Source organism: Camelina sativa, chromosome 8 (genome assembly GCF_000633955.1).
Source record: "Camelina sativa cultivar DH55 chromosome 8, Cs, whole genome shotgun sequence".
Lineage (NCBI taxonomy): Eukaryota > Viridiplantae > Streptophyta > Magnoliopsida > Brassicales > Brassicaceae > Camelina > Camelina sativa.
In genome coordinates, this window is record NC_025692.1 from 2,769,603 (window position 1) to 2,787,631 (window position 18,029).

Consider the following 18,029-nt stretch of genomic DNA (forward strand, 5'->3'; position numbering starts at 1 on the left):
AAAAAAAAAAAAAAAAAAAACCCTTTACGATAAGATTGTTAATTCTTATTTTGGTCTACCATTATAACCATAATATAGGAGCTAGTTTACTATAGATACAAAATAGTAACCGTTACTAGTATGGGAGCATCATTTGATCATGATGTGCATATATAATGGGCCTAATTAATATCTCGAAATTATTTTTGTTCGTAATGGATTTTGAGGTTTTCTATATAAATTAACAGTTTGATATTTCCAATATAGCTTGTACTTTAAAGTTGAAATCATTAGATTTTTCACTAGCAATATAACTTAAATTAAATGGAATATAAAAAGAGATTTTAAAAAAATAACTGGTGAGATTTAATCATTTTAAAAAAATTGATTGCACTTAATTAATGTAATTTATAGGAAATACATTTAATTGGTTACTTACAAAATAATTTGGTTTTTAATTGTTTTCTTTTATTAGAATTTTTTTTTTGTTGATTATATGCATATTAGAGTTATCTTTTTTTTTTTTAAAAAACTTGTTTAAAATAAGTATTTTGTTATAATTATCTTTTTACTTTTTTAAAATTGTCAAAACAAAGTTTTGTTTTACACATGGCAAAATCTCTAATGGATAAAATTAACATGTTAATGAAAGTTACTTATTTTAAAAATCAAACTTTGTATGATAAGATATCTATCTTTATTTTTATTTTATTTTCATTACAAGTCATTAACAATTGATATAATACACACATTTTAAACACGCAATAATCTAAACTTTGTATAGTTGGCCATACAAAGATTTCCACAAAATTAATATAATTAATTAAACATGTCAGAATCGTACTCAAAAAGTTAGGTATTACTGAGTTTTTGGCTTAATTTAATTAAAGGTTAATAATAAGCATCAAGCACGAGAAGGTGGATACCTCGAAACCACCTCTTCCAGAATGAGGATACTGCACTGGAATTGTCAGGGGCTAAAGAGGAATTCTCTGACAATTTCATACTTGAAGGATATCAGGAAGTTTTCTAAATATGATATCTTGTTTCTCATAGAAACTAAAAACGGCTTTAACTTTATGAATAAGTTAGGTGTAGATCTCAGTTTTCCAAACAGCTATATCATATCTTCTGATGGTCTTAGCGGATGTATGACAATTTTTTGGAATGAGAAGGTGAATGTGCAGTTTGTTGATACACCTTCTCTAAATTATACTGATATGTATATATCGGAGTTGGGAGCACCAACGTTTTGTCTCACCTATGTATATGGTGACCCTGACCTAAAACATCGTAATAATATGTGGGAGAGAATTAGTCTAAGGGCGGATACATGTCTGTACAGGAGCACACCACGTTTGGTTCTCGGAGATTTTAACGATATAACAAGTAATGAAGAGAAGTTAGGAGGACCACCGTGATCAGAGAATTCTTTCAAGAACTTCCGAAGAATGATAAGCACATCTGGTCTTCATGATTTAAAAGTGATGGGAGGAAAATTCACCTGGTATGGACATCGGTACTCTTATTCGATCTGGTCACGAATAGATAGAGCGATGGCATCTGCGGAATGGCAAGAAATGTTCCCACAAGCTTATGTCCAGTTACTTGATTGGGTAGGGTCTGATCACAGATCATTACTGATTCATACAGGTGAAAGGAAGAAAACAGGTCACCCTCTGTTCTGATATGATAATCGTTGGCGTTTCAACAAAGAAGTCCATGAGGAACTTTTAAAAAACTGGAATTCTGACTGTTATTACCTCTCAGGTGATCAATTCCATGAAGCGCTCCGACGATGTAGATCATGTCTATCAAAATGGAAATCGCAACACCTCAATAACTCAGCTAAGAAGATCCATGAGCTGAAGATTCAACTCCAAAAAGAGTACAAATCTAATCCTATTGATTTTTATCAAATAAGATCCTTGAAATCGGCTTTATTACATGAATACAAAATGGAAGAGGAATATTGGAGAACAAAGAGCAGGGTTCAATGGCTTCAAGCTGGTGATCGAAACACCAATTTTTTCCATGCTAAAACTAAGCAACGGCGAAGCTACAACATAATCAATGCTATCATGGATGCTAATGGGAAAGTGTGGACTTTAGAAGAAGGTATCAATAGCGCTATAATCACTTATTTCAACACTCTCTTTCATTCAACAGATAAGGGTATCCATGAAAATGTGGTGAAATTTATTAAACCAAGGGTCTCTAATGAAATGAATGACGATTTAGTGAAACCTATTACATAAGGAGTTGTACCAGGCTGTACATCACATGGCAAGCCCTTGGACCTGATGGTTTTAACCCAGGTTTTTTCCATGATCACTGGTCTACAATCCGAAAAGGTGTGTATAATTTTGCTCAGTCATTTTTTGAGGAGTGCAAGCTCGACCCAAAAATCAATCATACACATATTTGCTTGATTCCAAAAGTAGGCCAACCCAATGAAGTTAAGGATTATAGACCAATTAGTCTTGCCAATGTTACCTACAAAATTTTATCTAAGGTAATGGCAGCCAGACTCAAACCTTGGTTGAATCAAATTATTTCAGCGAACCAGTCTGCGTTTATTCCAGGGAGAATGATTACAAACAACATTCTAATTGCACATGAGTTAATCCGTTCTCTCCATACTAAGAAATTAGCACAACCGTTTATTGCTGCAAAGTTGGATATTAGTACATCTTTTGATAAAGTTGAATGGTCTTTCATTGAGGCAGTGATGAAGCAGATGGGTTTCTCTACTAAGTGGTGTAACTGGGTCATGAAGTGCATTACCATTGTCTCATATTATGTGCTAATCAACGGTCAACCAGTCGGTCACATTACACCCCAGAGAGGTATTCGACAAGGAGATCCTATCTCACCATACCTTTATCCAAGAGAATATCCGGTTAAAGAAATTACATGGTTTTAAGGCAAGTAGGAATGGTCATGCAATCTCACACTTACTTTTTGCAGATGATTCTTTAATATTCTGCAAAGCCACTGAAGAAGAGTGCAACACTATTCTCAATATTTTGCAGCAATATGAGCAAGCGTCAGGTCAGAGTGTAAATTTTCAGAAATCTGCTCTTACTTTTGGCAAAAGTATTCAAGTACAAACGCTGAAAACAATAAGTCAGATTTTAAGCATTTACAAAACAGAAGGTTTTGGAAGACATATAGGATTGCCTGAATTTATTGGGAGGAACAAAACAAATGCTTTTTCATATTTGGCTCAAAGAATAGACCAAAAGATGGATAACTGGTACACTAAGCTTCTTTCACCTGCAGGTAAGGAAGTACTCATCCAATCAGTGATTAAAGCAATCCCATCATATAGTATGTCTTGTTTCCTTCTCCCAACAAGGATTATCAACCAGATTACAACTGCTATGAGACAATTCTGGTGGTCAAATTCTAAAGAAAAGCGCAGAATCCCTTGGATTGAATGGGATAAAATCACAGATCCAAAGAATGCAGGAGGACTTGCTATAAGAGATTTAAAAGCTTTTAACGTTGCACTCCTTGCTAAACAAAGTTGGCGGATCCTCCAGCAGCCATCTTCGCTTATGGCTAGAGTTTATAAAGCCAAATACTTCCCGAAGCAAACTCCTTTAAAGACAAATTCCAGTTATGCTTGGAAGAGTATTCTACAAGGTACAAAGATCCTTTCTCATGGTCTAAAGTATATAGTGGGTAGTGGACAACGAATTAATGTTTGGCATGACCATTGGATGCCCACGAATCCACCAAGACCAGCCAGAGGACCAGGTTGTATCTTGCGCCCTCTATTGACAGTTAGTGATTTGTTAACTCTAGGCACCTGGAATGATAATCTTCTGCATCAATTTATTAATCCAGAAGATATTGCCCTTATAAAAAACATTAGGCCTTCTATTACAGGAGCTGATGATGTGCTAATCTGGACACATACCAACGATGGTGTATACTCTGTCAAATCTGGATACCATCGTCAACGTACACTTTCACATCATGCTTCTCCCACACCGAATACTGTCAATGGGGTTTCTCCTGCTACACCATTTGCAAAGGTTTGGAAACTAAACATCTCTCAAAAACTTAAGCATTTTTGGTGGCGATGCCTTCATATTGCTTTACCAATAGGAGAAAATTTGAAAAAGAGAAAAATGCTTGCAGATAATACTTGCCAACGATGTGGAGATAATACAGAGAATATAAACCATCTCCTCTTCCAGTGCAGAATCAGTCAAGAAATATGGACCTTCGCAACAAAAATCTCTCTTACGGGTCTTTTTCTTTTCTCTAATTCTGTTGATCAAAATATTGATATGATGTTAAGCCTGATTAAAAACCAACGAAAGGATGTGAGCTTATTCCCTTTCATTGGTTGGTGTATCTGGAAAGCGAGAAATGATTTGCTATTCAATAATAAGAGGTGGTCCAGATACTATTAATAAGGCTTATTTGGATTTTCAGCGGTGGAAGGATATCTTAACCTTCAATGCAGACAACTTAACTGTCACCCATCCCTCAAAGAACCGAGCACATCAAGCTTCATCAAACCCATCGATCATAAATGCAGGTACTCAACATCATACAGAATATTATTGTTTAGTTGATGGGTCTTGGATTTCTCCAAATGTGTTTGCCGGTATTGGTTGGATCCTTTATAACAAGAATGCACTGTTTGTCCTTAGAGGATCGTCATCTATTAACCCCATGAATACACCACTTGAAGTTGAAGCTGAAGCACTAAAGTTGGCGATTCTCCATGTTAAGAGATTGGGCTACAACGGCGTTAAGTTCTCTGGTGATGCTGAAATTCTGTACGGAAAGGTTTTACAGTTATCAAATGGGATTCCAAGGCAACAAGGTCAATACTCCCTTTTAGCAACTTACTTGAGGATATCAAGAACATTGCCCAGACTTATGAGCACATAGTTTTCTCAAAAATCCCACGTTCTGTAAACTCTATAGCAGACAATCTAGCAAAGAATGCTAGAAAACATAAGTCCAGTTTTGTAATATCTTGGAACGATGTACCTTAACTTTTATCGAATATAAAAATGGATTTTGATAGGTAAACTGAATTTTTTTTGTCTCGAATGTTAGTTTTTAAATATATAATATATAATATAAAATCTGCGTGTAAATGCGCGCGGTATTTTTCTAGTAACTAATAATAAAATTGCTTACACACCTCAATTCTGTTTCACAAGAGGAACTAGTAACCATTGCATTTATCAACAATAAATAAGTCTATATATCATAACGACTTTGTAAATCAACCGATCATCTTATCGATTTATAGAACAAGAGGAGAAACTAGTAGAGAGCGAACCCCCAAAAGAAAAGAAAAGGGGAAAAAAAAAAAAGAGAGAACCTAAAAAATTGTTTTATTTCACTTTTAGATTATTTTTGAATTTGAGTTATATGCATTTTATTGTGGTTTCATGTAATCTCTATTATAGATCTTCTTATAACTAATGAAGGTGATTTTAATTTCTAACCATCCAATTCCTTGATGATGTTTAACGTAACTAATTTGCTTTCGTTTATTATTTGGTGAGTGTTCGTATTATTTCACAAAATGACTTTTAAAACCGAAGACACGAACGATTTGAAGCACTCATTCTTGAGCTCCGATGGGAGTCTGACTGTTCATGCTGGTACGCTAGTACGCTACCATCCTTTTTCTCTTTTTATGATCTTTTTTTCTTTCTAGTAACTCGTTTTTGGTCCCTCTTAATTACTCTACTAATCTGTTATTGGGGTGGAAATATATGTTTTAATATGCATGATTCCATCTTATCCGGAAAAATCGAATAAACGTAATGGAATATCCGTTGAAAGTGGAAAACTGGAAACAAACTAATTTCATAAATAGTTATTACGTTTCATATATATTAAGATATATATATATATATATATATATAATTAGATATTACATTAAATATCCATACGTTTAAAATGATAAACCTTTTTCAATTTTGCATATGGAGAAATCGGAGATAATGGGATATATACTTGTTGTGTGTGATTTATGGTTTACAATCAGGTGAAAGATTAGGTCGTGATATAGTCACGAATTCGATCACGACCCCTGTAGTCAACACCAGTACTTACTTCTTCAAGAAAACTTCGGAGCTAATCGACTTCACGGTCCGCTTATGGAACATATATATATATATATATATATATATATATGTGCTTCTTTCGTTGATAAATTTGCGAAATTCTGAAAAAACTAAGTTTGTTGTGTACTGATTCTGGTGATGGTTAACCGAAAAAGAGTAGTCTTCGTTTTTTTTTTTAAGTTTTTTTCTTTAATAAACACGTAATATCATTAGGAATGAGATGATGAAATGCTGAGTTGAAGTTTTACTAAAGTTATAAAAAAAAAAAAAAGGAAGTATAATAAATGAGAAAGAGAATCATCTTTCTAACCACAGTTGCATGAGCTAGGTTATAAAACATGCATGTAGTCTTCGTTAACGAACCTAGCTTTTAATTTTGTAGGAGAAACGATTGGTATGTCACGAGTATGCTCGTTATGGAAGCCCAACGACAAAGATACTCGAAGACAAGATTAGGTCTCAGTCTCTCTTTCTCTCTTGATGTATCTCTCTATCTCTCTCTCACTCTCTCTCTCTCTTAACTGTTCCTTGTGTATGCTATCTTGATCTTGTTTTAGTGCACTTGAAGGTGCTGAATCAACTTTGGTTATGGCTTCTGGGATGTGTGCAAACACTGTTATGCTTTTGGCATTGGTTCCAAAGGGTGGATATATTGTCACAACTAAAGAGTGTTACAAGGAGACGAGGAAATTCATGGAGACTTTTCTTCCCAGACTGGGAATCACTGTAATTAAGAAACCCTTAATTTCATTACTATTCTTTTGTTTCATGCATGATATCGATGATGTTAATATATCCTTTGTTGTGTGTGTGTGGATATGGTCTAGGTGACTGTGATTGACTCCGCTGATACCACTGGCCTGGAAGCTGCAGTGAATAAGCATAAGGTGTTGTAACTTATAATAATAAGTTCTCTTAAACGTACACTGACTGAAGTACTTGGAAAACAATATGTGAAAACTGTGGCGTGTTCTGTCTGCAGATTTCTATGTTCTTTACTGAGTCACCAACAAACCCATTTCTTCGATGTGTCGACATTGAGTTAGTTTCAGAGATCTGTCACAAAAGAGGAACTCTTGTTTGCATAGACTCTACCTGTGCAACACCTTTGAATCAGAAGGCACTTGTGCTTGGTGCTGATCTTGTTCTCCAGTCAGCTACTAAGTACTTTGGAGGCCACAACGATGTGCGTACATCAGAATTTAGAGCCTTAATTATTAGTGTTTGTAAGGAAAGATAAAAAAAGGGTAATCAAAAGAATTATCATTCTGTTTGACCAGGTTCTTGCTGGATGCATATCTGGTTCTACCAAGTTGGTTTCCGAGATTCGCAAATTGCATCATGTTTTGGGAGGTACACTTAATTCGGTAAAAGTGCTTGATTCCTCCTCTAATTCTATATCTTGATAAATCTGTTTAAAATTAGAGAATTACCCTAAAATAACACTAAAATAAGTTTTATGGACAATTATAGCACACATTCCATAAATTTCCAAAAATAACACTATTTAACACATTAAAATATTTAAAATTAATTTTTAGAAGTTTTTTTTTAGGTTTGGGTTTTCAATTTCACATTTAGGGTATAGTTTTGAGGGGTAGGGTTTAGTATTTTGAATTTAGGATTTTATTTAAAAAATTAATTAGTGCTATTTTTGGAATTTTAGAGATGTTGTGCTAAGTTTGGAATAAAAACTTATTTTGATGCTATTTTTGAGAATATCCCTTAAAATTATTATTCTGTTTTTGATATATTCAAGGTATTGTTTGTCTCTCTTTAGTTAGGATCGATTCGATTTATACGTCCATGCATGAACACCCTCTAACCTAATTAATATAAGGGAGATTCTCAAAAATAACACCAAAATAAGTTTTTTTTTCCAAATTTAGCACAACATCTCTAAAATTATAAAAATAGCACCACTTAATTATTCTAAATTAAATTCTAAATTCAAAATACTAAACTCTACCCTTCAAAACTACCCTAAATGTGAAATTGAGAACCCAAACCTTAAAAAAAAATTCTAAAAATTGATTTTAAATATTTTAATGTGTTAAAATAATACTATTTTTAAAAATTTATGAAATGTGTGCTATAATTGTCCATAAAACTTGTTTTAGTGCTATTTTAGGGTATTTCTCATAATATAATTGGGTCTTTGCGGAAAACAGAACGCGGCATATTTACTCATCCGAGGCATGCGGCATATTTACTCATCCGAGGCATGAAGACAATGCATCTTCGTGTACAAGAACAGAATTCAACCGCTTTGAAGATGGCTCAAGTTTTAGAAACACATCCCAAGGCATTATACTTTTCACCGAGTTACATTCTTTCTTTTGTATTACTATTACACATGACATCATTTATTAATTGGGGTATGCTTTTGCCCAAACAAAAAAATAATAATAATAATTGGGGTATGCTAAAATCGAATCGTGTTAGGTGAGTCGTGTTTATTATCCAGGCCTTCCTAGTCATCCGGACCATCACATAGCCAAGCGACAAATGACTGGCTTTGGTGGTGTGGTCAGTTTCGAGGTAAAAACAATAAGATATAATCAAATTAATGCTTGATGATATTAATTTGATCCAATCTAAGTATATATATATATATATATCTCAAAATGTGTTAATTATGCGAATAGATTGCTGGAGATCTCGGGACTACGATCAAGTTCATCGATTCTTTGAAGATCCCTTACATTGCAACATCATTTGGTGGATGCGAGAGCCTCGTGGACCAACCTGCCATATCGTCCTACTGGTATGTATATATATTTCCTTTTAAAACATTGATTCATATCATCGTTTTGATATAAATGTGATTAGCGATGGTTGTTACACAGACTTTTTTTTTATTTTTTTTGTATGGGAATTGATTCAGGGATTTACCGCAAGAGGAGAGGCCCAAACATGGAATCAAAGACAACTTAGTTCGCTTCAGCTTTGGTGTTGAAGACTTTGATGACGTCAAGGCTGACATTCTTCATGCTCTTGAAGTGATCTTGCCACCATCTGAAAAGTTCTCAACTATGGTTTAAACTTTAAAGTAAACAAACGGTGCCGCTTCGACTCTAAACTAGCCAGCCGTTAGCTAATGTTAGCAGTCGTTTCTGAGAGACGCGGCCGTTTCTAAAAGGGAAACAAAAAAACTTAATATGTTTTTTTTGATAATTCTCTTTCTATTGTAAAAAGTAAAAACGTTTGTTGTTGTTGTTGCAAAAAGTCACATATTGTGTGTGCTAGAACATGTTGGTGTTCAGGACTAGTCAAAATGTTGAATAAGTATTATGTATGATAAATGTAGTAAAAGATGTCTATTATTTGGTCACACAGTTTAATTAGCCAATAATAGTTTAGAGTCATGCCGTGCGTATAAATATTTAATTTAGAAGTGTGTAAAGCTATAGTGATATACTAAAAAAATATAAGTGGATTTAAATCTGGATCCGGTGCCTAATTTATACGCAAAATATAGATGAATCTCATAATTATATGAAAGACGAATCTAATTTATACATTGGAATATAAGAGGATAGTTTTTTTTTTTTTTTTGGGTATAAATAATAGTTCCGCATGGCCGTTCAAGCCCGTGAGAGGTTCATTGTCATCGTCTGATCAGGTGGACGATCTGGTTAAGAGCCACTTCAGAGAAGGTATATATAATACTAAATATACTATACTATATAATATGTGTTATTTCATGGATCTCTCAAATCTCAATTATCTCATGGTCATATTATAAATGCATAATCACAAGTTGCTGATTTTTATTTATTTGCCGACAAAGTTGCTGAATTTAGTTAATAACTTAATACTATAATTCAATTGCCGGAGAAAATCGAACAGAATCACTTTGTTTTCTGTAACAAATTTTAATGATAATTTTGACGATTCGTTAGTACCAATNTTTTTTTTTTTTTTTTTTTTTTTGGTTTAATTGAAATTTGAAAGTATCAAACTATCAATACTCTGAAGTAAGTTAATATACCCATCAAATTAATTACTAAAAGTTACGTAAATCATTTTTATTATTAATTTTATTTTTATATCATCTCACATTTTCTTTTACCACCAATGCACTATATTCCCTGATTTTACAGTACATCATCAATATAAATGGATAACAAATTAATTATAATTAGTAGATAAATATCATGCTGTTATACTTTTTAAGTTGTAAGTGATTGAAATAAATTAATCAGATCATTTTTTAAAACCAGTGAAATAAATCCAAATATTCACATTCAATAAATATCGAATAAATTTGATATATAAAAAAGAAAAGAATATCACTAATAGTGAGTATATTTTATTTTATTTTAATCAGAAAGGCATCCATCGACGTCCACTTCATCAGAGATTCTCTATCTGTGTAAAAAGATTCCTCTGCTTTTATCATCTCTCTCTCTCTCCCTCGTCGTTCTTATCCAGCTCCGCTACCATCTCCATAGTCTCTCTCTCTCTCTCTCTCTCTCTCTCTCTCTCTCTCTCTCTCTATCAGATCCAAACTACATGAAATTCGGGAAAGAGTTTCGTACTCACCTCGAAGAGACGTTACCGGAGTGGAGAGACAAGTTCCTTTGCTATAAGCCTTTGAAAAAGCTTCTCAAATATTACCCCGATCCCCCTCCCTCTGCTTCTGGTTCCCATCTCCTCGATTCGTCCTCCCGCCCCTCTGCTTCTGGTTCCCATCTCCTCGATTCGTCCTCCCGCCCCGTCTTTGCTGATACTACTAACATCTCTTCCGCTGACCACGACCACGACGTTCTGGTTCTTCCCGCCGCCGGCGTCAGGCCTACCGAGGATCTCCAGGGCTCGTTTGTCAGGATTCTCAACGAGGAGCTTGAGAAATTTAATGATTTTTACGTCGATAAGGAAGAAGATTTCGTTATCAGATTACAGGTTTATCTGCTTCCCGAATTGTTCACTGTAGCCTCAGGATTTTAGGTCAAGTTTGGGAATCCCTTAGAACTTAGGTTCATGTGATTCAGAGCTAATTGGATCATTCCATAGGTTATCTTCTGATTAGTCTCGAATCTGGTAACAAAATTGCCCTACGTTTTAGTTCTAGTGATTGATTTATAATCAAATTGGATCTAGTTTCAATACCCCTGGTGGTTGGATTGTATCTACTCATATATCTTACTATAGTGGAACCTGTTTGTTTTCACATTCGAGATCTTCCAATTGCTTTAAAGGTTTAATTGAATTGTGTGTATTCATCATTTTGCAAACAGGAGCTCAAGGAAAGAATAGAGCTAGTTAAGGAGAAGAACACTGGGAATGGGGAATTCGCTTCAGAAAGCGAATTTAGCGAAGAAATGATGGGTATTCGCAGAGACCTTGTTACCATTCATGGCGAGATGGTCCTCTTAAAAAACTACAGCTCTCTTAATTTTGCAGGTATCACCATATCTATTTATCTTTATTAGAAAAAAAGAAGTGGTACTGTATGCTGAATACATCTGGGATCTCTCTCCAGGACTTGTCAAAATTTTGAAAAAGTATGATAAAAGAACTGGTGGACTTCTACGTTTGCCTTTCACACAGTTTGTTCTCCATCAACCCTTCTTTACTACAGAGCCACTTACTAGGTTAGTCCGTGAATGTGAGGCCAATCTTGAGCTTCTCTTTCCCTCTGAAGCTGAAGTTGTTGAGTCCTCCAGCACTGCGCAAGCACAATCAAGCTCACATCAGAACCACTCCCCAAGAATCTCTGCCGAGACTTCCTCAACTCTCGGCGATGAAAATCTTGATATATATAAGAGTACACTCGCTGCTATGAGAGCTATAAAAGGTTTACAAAAGGCTAGCTCCACTTACAACCCATTATCATTCTCATCCCTTCTTCAGAACGAGGATGATGAGACGGTAACAGCTGAAAACTCTCCAAACTCTGGGAACAAAGATGATTCAGAGAAGGAAGATACTGGACCTTCCCACTGATCAGCAGTCATCACAATAGAATAATGCTCCTTTTTGGTCACGATTTTGAGATTTTTTTGCTACTTGATATCACCCTAACTTTTTCATAAATTAACACATTTTTACATCTTCACCTTTGCAGAACAAAGCTTCTGTTTGCATTTGAACTGTAGTACAGTCGTTTTATAGATTTTCTAAGAAAAATTTCTTCATTGCTCAACTTTGTCTCATGTGCAAATTTGTATGAAAAATAGTCTCAAGAACCGATATCGTTCAGCCATTTGATCTGTTCACCAATAGTCGGAACAAGAGCAAGAACCTCCCTTGAACTGATGAAATCTATTTCTATCTCTAATGATGATTTCTCGGTCATAGACCTTCGAGACCATCTTCATTGCCGAATGACAGTCCCGACATATCCTCAGATTCTTGTAGACAATAAGAGGTGCCCTCGGTTTTGTTTCCAGAAGCCCAAAACAGACGGCCAATTTCTCGCTGTGACAGCACAAAGCTTGCTCTTTTTCCTCCAAGTCACCCTCTGAATGAGAAACCAGGCCAGAGACATCAGGGACATAACCAGCTGATCTTATCCGTTCGATCACTTCATTCAACTTCAAGTAGATCTCTTTAGTTCTCGGGTGTGATCTATCTCCTGAACTAAACCGATGTACGGAGTCATTAACATAAATGGAGCTCAAACCAGGTATCTTTCTGATGCCTCGGTTTCTCAAACTCCCCCTTAACCCATCTGCAATGTCACTCCTTCCTTCTGCAACATACATGTTGGACATAAGTATTTGGTATTCTGTGTTGCCTGGGCTCATCTGAACAAGCTCTTGTTTAATTCGTTCGGCTATATCCAGCTTTCCGTGGACACTACACGAGCCTAGAAGTGAGCCAAGGACAACTTCATTCGGAGGCACTGGCATTTCCCTCACCAAGATCTCTGCTTCTTCAATACGACCAGCTCGGCCCAAAAGATCTACCATACATGCATAATGGTCAACCTTAGGTTCCAAATTATACAGCCGCAGCCAGTGGAAACATCGCCACCCTTCTTCCACCATCCCCGAGTGGCTGCAAGCACTTAAGACAGCAGTAAAAGTTAAGTCATCTGGCTTCACCTCTCTTACCATCTCTGGGAACATGTCAATCACCATTCTACCTTTCCCATGCATTGCTAATCCGCTAAACAAGGCGTTCCATGTCACCACATTCCTCTTACGCATCAATCTGAAGACTTTCATGGAAGAATCTATGTTTCCGCATTTAGCATACATATCAACCAATGACGTTCCCACCATCACATCATCATAAGTTACTTCCTCCTCCATCATCATTGCCTTCTTCAATGCATACACATGAACCCATCTACCAATGACCAGATTTCCCGATTGCGCACAAGCTGATAGCATTGAGCAAAGTGTGACGAAGTTCAAACCATTTCCACATCTAAACACCATATCTGCCAGAAGCTCCAATGCTTCCCTTGTAAACCCAGCTCCCAAATACCCTGCAACCATAACAGTCCAAGCAACAGCGTTTCTCTCAGGCATTTCATCAAAAACCTCTCTTCCTCTCTCTAACCCTTCCCATTTGACAACTGTGTCCAAAACCACCGTCCATGAAACAACGCTCTTCTCCTCTAACGCCTCGAAGATGCGTTTGACTTCACTCACAAACCCACATTTCCCATACATATCCATCAAGGCATTACAAACTTTTACACTAGTCAAAAAACCCATCTTTGCAACAACCCCATGTGCTTGTTCACCGAACTTCACATCTTCTGACTTAGAACACACGCCAAACAAGCAAACTACGGAAACATCATCAATCTCTACTCTTTGCCTTCTCATTTCAACGAAGAGATTCATCGAATCAACCAAGAATCCATACCGGGAAAAAGAGGATAGCAAAGTTGTCCAATCCACGTTATCTTTTTCTGACAGAGGAATTTCGTCGAACAGTTTATGGGCAGTAACCATTTCACCGGAAGCCGAATAAAACTGAAAGAGCGCATTGCTAAGGTACGACTTCGGAGCTTTCTTCAATCCTGAAGTGGTTAAAACGGCGTGCAATTCCTTGCCTGGTCGGAGAAACGAGCGTTGAGCACATTGCCGGAGAAGGAAACGAACTTTTTGGTAGGATAAGAAGCAGCATTTCATAAGATTATGTTTTGTTGTGTTTCTGTCCTACAATGTTGTTCGAACTTGTCGTCTTGAGAGTAAAGTTTACTTCCTTCTTCTTTTTTTTTTACTTTTTGGGTTAATAAGGTTTTACTAGCTCTTTTTTTTTACCTTTTCACATAACAAAAGTTTTGGCTTTGATAGCTCTCTTATCAGATAGCATTGATTTATTAATCATACAAATAGAAATTAGTTAACTCAGAACCAAATTGTTTTGAGAAGAGGACGTTTCTGGTTATGGAAACCTGATGTTGTCACTAACCCATTCAATCATCATATCTACATTTGGGGGTAATAGGTTAAAGTCGTAAACGTCTAAATTGTCACTGACAAAGACATACAACAACAACAACAACAACAAAAAAGACTGAAAATTATGTACAAAAATTAGATTGTCCAGAATCTTCATTTTCATCATCAATCTACATTTCTCTACGTCCCCACCGATCAACCAACACCATCATTCTAGATTTCGTTTCTAGGGGGTCCATACGAAAATTTACGCGTAATTCTTAAAAAAAAAAATATCCCCCCCCAAACAAAATTTAAACACATAAATACACACATAGCTAACAACATATCTTCTAGTTTATTCTTAACTCTTTTAAGTATTTGGTTCACTATTTCAAACATATAAGAATAGTATAATCCATTTGGTATCCCATATAGATTTGACAGCTTTATGAAAAGGACATGTGGTGGTTGGATTTTGATGCTATGCTACAATACGAACAATCACCAGATAATATAAACTCACATGGAACAGATAAGCCAATGTTGAATATACGTTCAAAATAGAAATAATATTTTATAATTTAATCCAGAGATAATCCAATAAATATACACACATCCTTTTTTGTTCAACAATTGAACCAACTCACCACACCTCCAACTAAACAAGATCTTTGAATTATAAAGAAAAGATTAGGCATTAATTTTCTTAAATAAATCAAATACAATCTTTTTTTGTCTCAACAATTAATTCAAAGACACACAAAAACAAAAAGATTAAAAACCAAAAACAATCCAACATTACAAAAGAGAAATAATCTCAACTAAATTTAAAAGCTTTCCCTGAAAAGAATTTGAGGTTTTTTGTTTTTGTTTCAAATCGGTTTCGATTCAACTAAAGAACTCTTTGGAGGACAACTACCACATCCTTGAGATCAAATCCCACATGGTCGGGAAAGCGAAAAGAGACACCGGGATCATGAACTGAGCGAAACCAGTGACAATTGAAACTGATCCAATGCTCTTGACAGGTGCAGATTTTGGTGGAGGAGGAAGCTTCTCGACTTTAACAGCAAGCTTCATGCCACCGTAACAGCCACCCTTCCCGTCGAGTAGGTAGTAATGTTTGGTCTGGTTGAGAGTTACAATGTCTCTCCCGGCTCCACGTGTCCAGTTGCGTATTGGGTGGTCGGAGATACATCCTTCATAGTCAGTCTTGTTCACTTCAAGAATGTTGTGTTGGTTTCTGTCGAACACGAAATCTGAGAACAACAACCAAAAAAAGAAAGACCTTTATAATTAGTTCCAAAGATTTGAGACATTTCTTGATTTCAAATCAAGATCTTTCCTTTTCGAGCTAAAAATGGAAAATGTGTGATTTCAAGATTTCAACTTTTAACTCAGTGGGACACTGTTTATGAGAGAGGAATGAGCAGCTATCCACTACTACTAGGTCTCAGTCTAAACAACCTTAAGAGTGTGTTCAAACCAGATCTGGACTAATTAGGAAACAATTTTGAAAAAACAATGTGAATCAAATCTCTGTTTCCACTGATGGCCTTTAAAGATTTGAAGAGGTATTGTAGAAGAAACTCGAAAAGCTAAGAACTTTGGTAAACAAAAAGAAAATCAGATCTAATACATAAACAGATCCGAGAGAGAAAGAGTGAGGGGGGGAGAGAACGTACATAGCCAGTCACCGAGGTAGAAATGCTTGCCCTGAGCCCAGATGGTGTAGTTAATGTTTGGGTTCCAGAACTTGTTTTCGCCGACTGTATACTTCTTCGCCGTCACTCCCGGCATAGGCGCCGCCGTTAGAATAGCCAGCACCACCGCCACAATTAGCACCGTGAATCTCGCCATTTTTTTGTTTGCTCTCTCTCTCTCTATCTATCTTACTAACTAAAAACTCTCTCTCTCTTCTCTCTTGCGCAATTTGTGATTTTAAGAAAGTGGACTACTTGGTTGGGGTTTTATTTCCTTTTTCAACTTCTGTTATCGGGGTAAGGAGCTGAAAAAAAAAAGCATACTTTAGTTTAAAGAAAAGAAAACATCACGCTCTATGTTTTCTATACTACTCTCTCTCACAAATAGTGTCATTTTAATCTAATTTTTTTGTTTCAAAATAAATGTTATTTTAAATTTTCAATGTAATATTAAGCATAAATTTTCAACTTTAACCTCATATTCATCGAAGAATATCAAGAGTTAATATCAATTTTAAGAATATAAAAAATATTTTAATATGTTTTCTTAATTTGTGTGAAATAGAGAGTACTAAACATTTATTATTATCTTTCTTTATAAAAAGTTGTTACTTATACTAAATATATCTTCTTTCAAAACTATTATGATATAGATTATACGCTTTTTGCATGTGATGATGATATGGTTTTGTTCAACGAAGTTCTACACTTTTTTTTTTGTTTCGCTGTCTCTTGATTGGTTCCTTTATTTTTCCTATTCACATTTTTATGGATTTAATTTTTCTATAAGAACATGTTTGAACTGGATCTTGAAATGGGCTTTTTAAGATCCTGTTACTAAAAGTCTAAAAGGAAAGGTCTATGAGTCCATCGTTATTCATGTAGCTTAGCCGAGGAAACCAGTAGTACCGGGTTGACTGGTTGTTTGGGTTATGAAATAGGAGTTAACGTATCAGAAGTCCCTAAATTTTTTTGATAAATCTCATATTTCTTTTTTTATTCTTTATATTCCCACCTTTTTGAATAATAGGTCATGAAACGATCTTACCCTTTTTGTTTCACTGAATTAGATTAAATTTTTTAAATAAAAAAACAAAAACCCAGCTTCTTTCGACCCGAGAAACCCGACAAGATTACTGACCTCTCAACCCAGCTACTGGCGATTCTTCCGTCGTCGGAGCTCCTACTGCTGTCGTTCTTCACCAACTCGAGTTGAATCAAGTTGTTCTTCAAAATGCAGGTGCGTCACTTCACATTAGAGTAGCTTTTGGTTGAATTGGTTTTTGATTTGTAAATTTAGAAATTCAATTGGATTTAGATCGAAGAAAGCTTAGCACATTGGGTGTTTTACAAAGGTTTATGGGTCGATTGAGCTATCTATTTGATAAGAAAGGGATTTGGCTTTCGATTTCAGTGAATCAACTCGATTAGAACTCGTTTACCATTCGATTCGATTTTGATAGGACTCTCAGGAGAGAGAGAAGGTGTGAAACTGGTAATACTGGTATATTTAGTAAAACTAGTAGTAGTACTAACTATGATTTTTTTATATTGGTTGGTTTGGCAGGATACAATATGCGAGAACGTCAGCCTACATTTTAAATTTGAAGGTCGCATGTATAGTATAATGTTCAAGAGGAATATAACATTGTTGATGTTAAAAGCAAGGATACAAAGGAAGCTTGGGTTTGTTGAAAGTAACGTTCAGTTGCAGCTGGGCTACAAGCCACTACTGGTAGAAACATTGGAGCATTGTGAGCTTAATGATGATGAGGATGTTAATGTTTATCTAGACTCCGTTAATTATGAGAAGCGAAGATGTATGTTGTTTGTGAATGTCATCCCTTCTGAGCCTCAGCCTGAGCAAGTTCCCATAGTGC

At 35.6% G+C, this 18,029-nt stretch overlaps 4 protein-coding genes across 5 annotated transcripts; 2 read left to right on the forward strand and 2 right to left on the reverse strand.

Moving 5' to 3' along the window:
• On the forward strand, positions 5,546-9,173 carry LOC104709147 (cystathionine gamma-synthase 1, chloroplastic-like). Its single transcript, XM_010425804.2, has 11 exons — positions 5,546-5,624; positions 6,014-6,117; positions 6,475-6,548; positions 6,650-6,818; positions 6,920-6,979; positions 7,075-7,278; positions 7,373-7,467; positions 8,289-8,397; positions 8,538-8,633; positions 8,741-8,859; positions 8,980-9,173. The coding sequence occupies exons 1-11, from the start codon at positions 5,546-5,548 to the stop codon at positions 9,134-9,136; spliced, it is 1,266 nt and encodes a 421-aa protein (XP_010424106.1). The 3' UTR covers positions 9,137-9,173.
• On the forward strand, positions 10,482-12,238 carry LOC104705811 (SPX domain-containing protein 4-like). 2 transcript variants are annotated; one of them, XM_019228274.1, is made up of 4 exons: positions 10,482-10,740; positions 10,783-11,000; positions 11,336-11,501; positions 11,581-12,238. In XM_019228274.1, exons 1-4 carry the CDS (start codon positions 10,611-10,613, stop codon positions 12,042-12,044), a joined length of 978 nt encoding a protein of 325 aa, XP_019083819.1. In that variant the 5' UTR covers positions 10,482-10,610; the 3' UTR covers positions 12,045-12,238. The 2 variants fall into 2 exon arrangements, with proteins under 2 accessions (XP_019083819.1, XP_010420189.1); XM_010421887.2 differs by having other exon boundaries at positions 10,482-11,000.
• On the reverse strand, positions 12,290-14,528 carry LOC104705812 (pentatricopeptide repeat-containing protein At5g15340, mitochondrial). The gene has a single exon (XM_010421888.2). It carries the CDS (start codon positions 14,189-14,191, stop codon positions 12,314-12,316), a length of 1,878 nt encoding a protein of 625 aa, XP_010420190.1. The 5' UTR covers positions 14,192-14,528; the 3' UTR covers positions 12,290-12,313.
• Positions 15,106-16,460, reverse strand: LOC104705813 (lamin-like protein). Its single transcript, XM_010421889.2, has 2 exons — positions 16,132-16,460; positions 15,106-15,705 (listed from the first exon to the last, which is right to left on the reverse strand). Exons 1-2 carry the CDS (start codon positions 16,304-16,306, stop codon positions 15,362-15,364), a joined length of 519 nt encoding a protein of 172 aa, XP_010420191.1. The 5' UTR covers positions 16,307-16,460; the 3' UTR covers positions 15,106-15,361.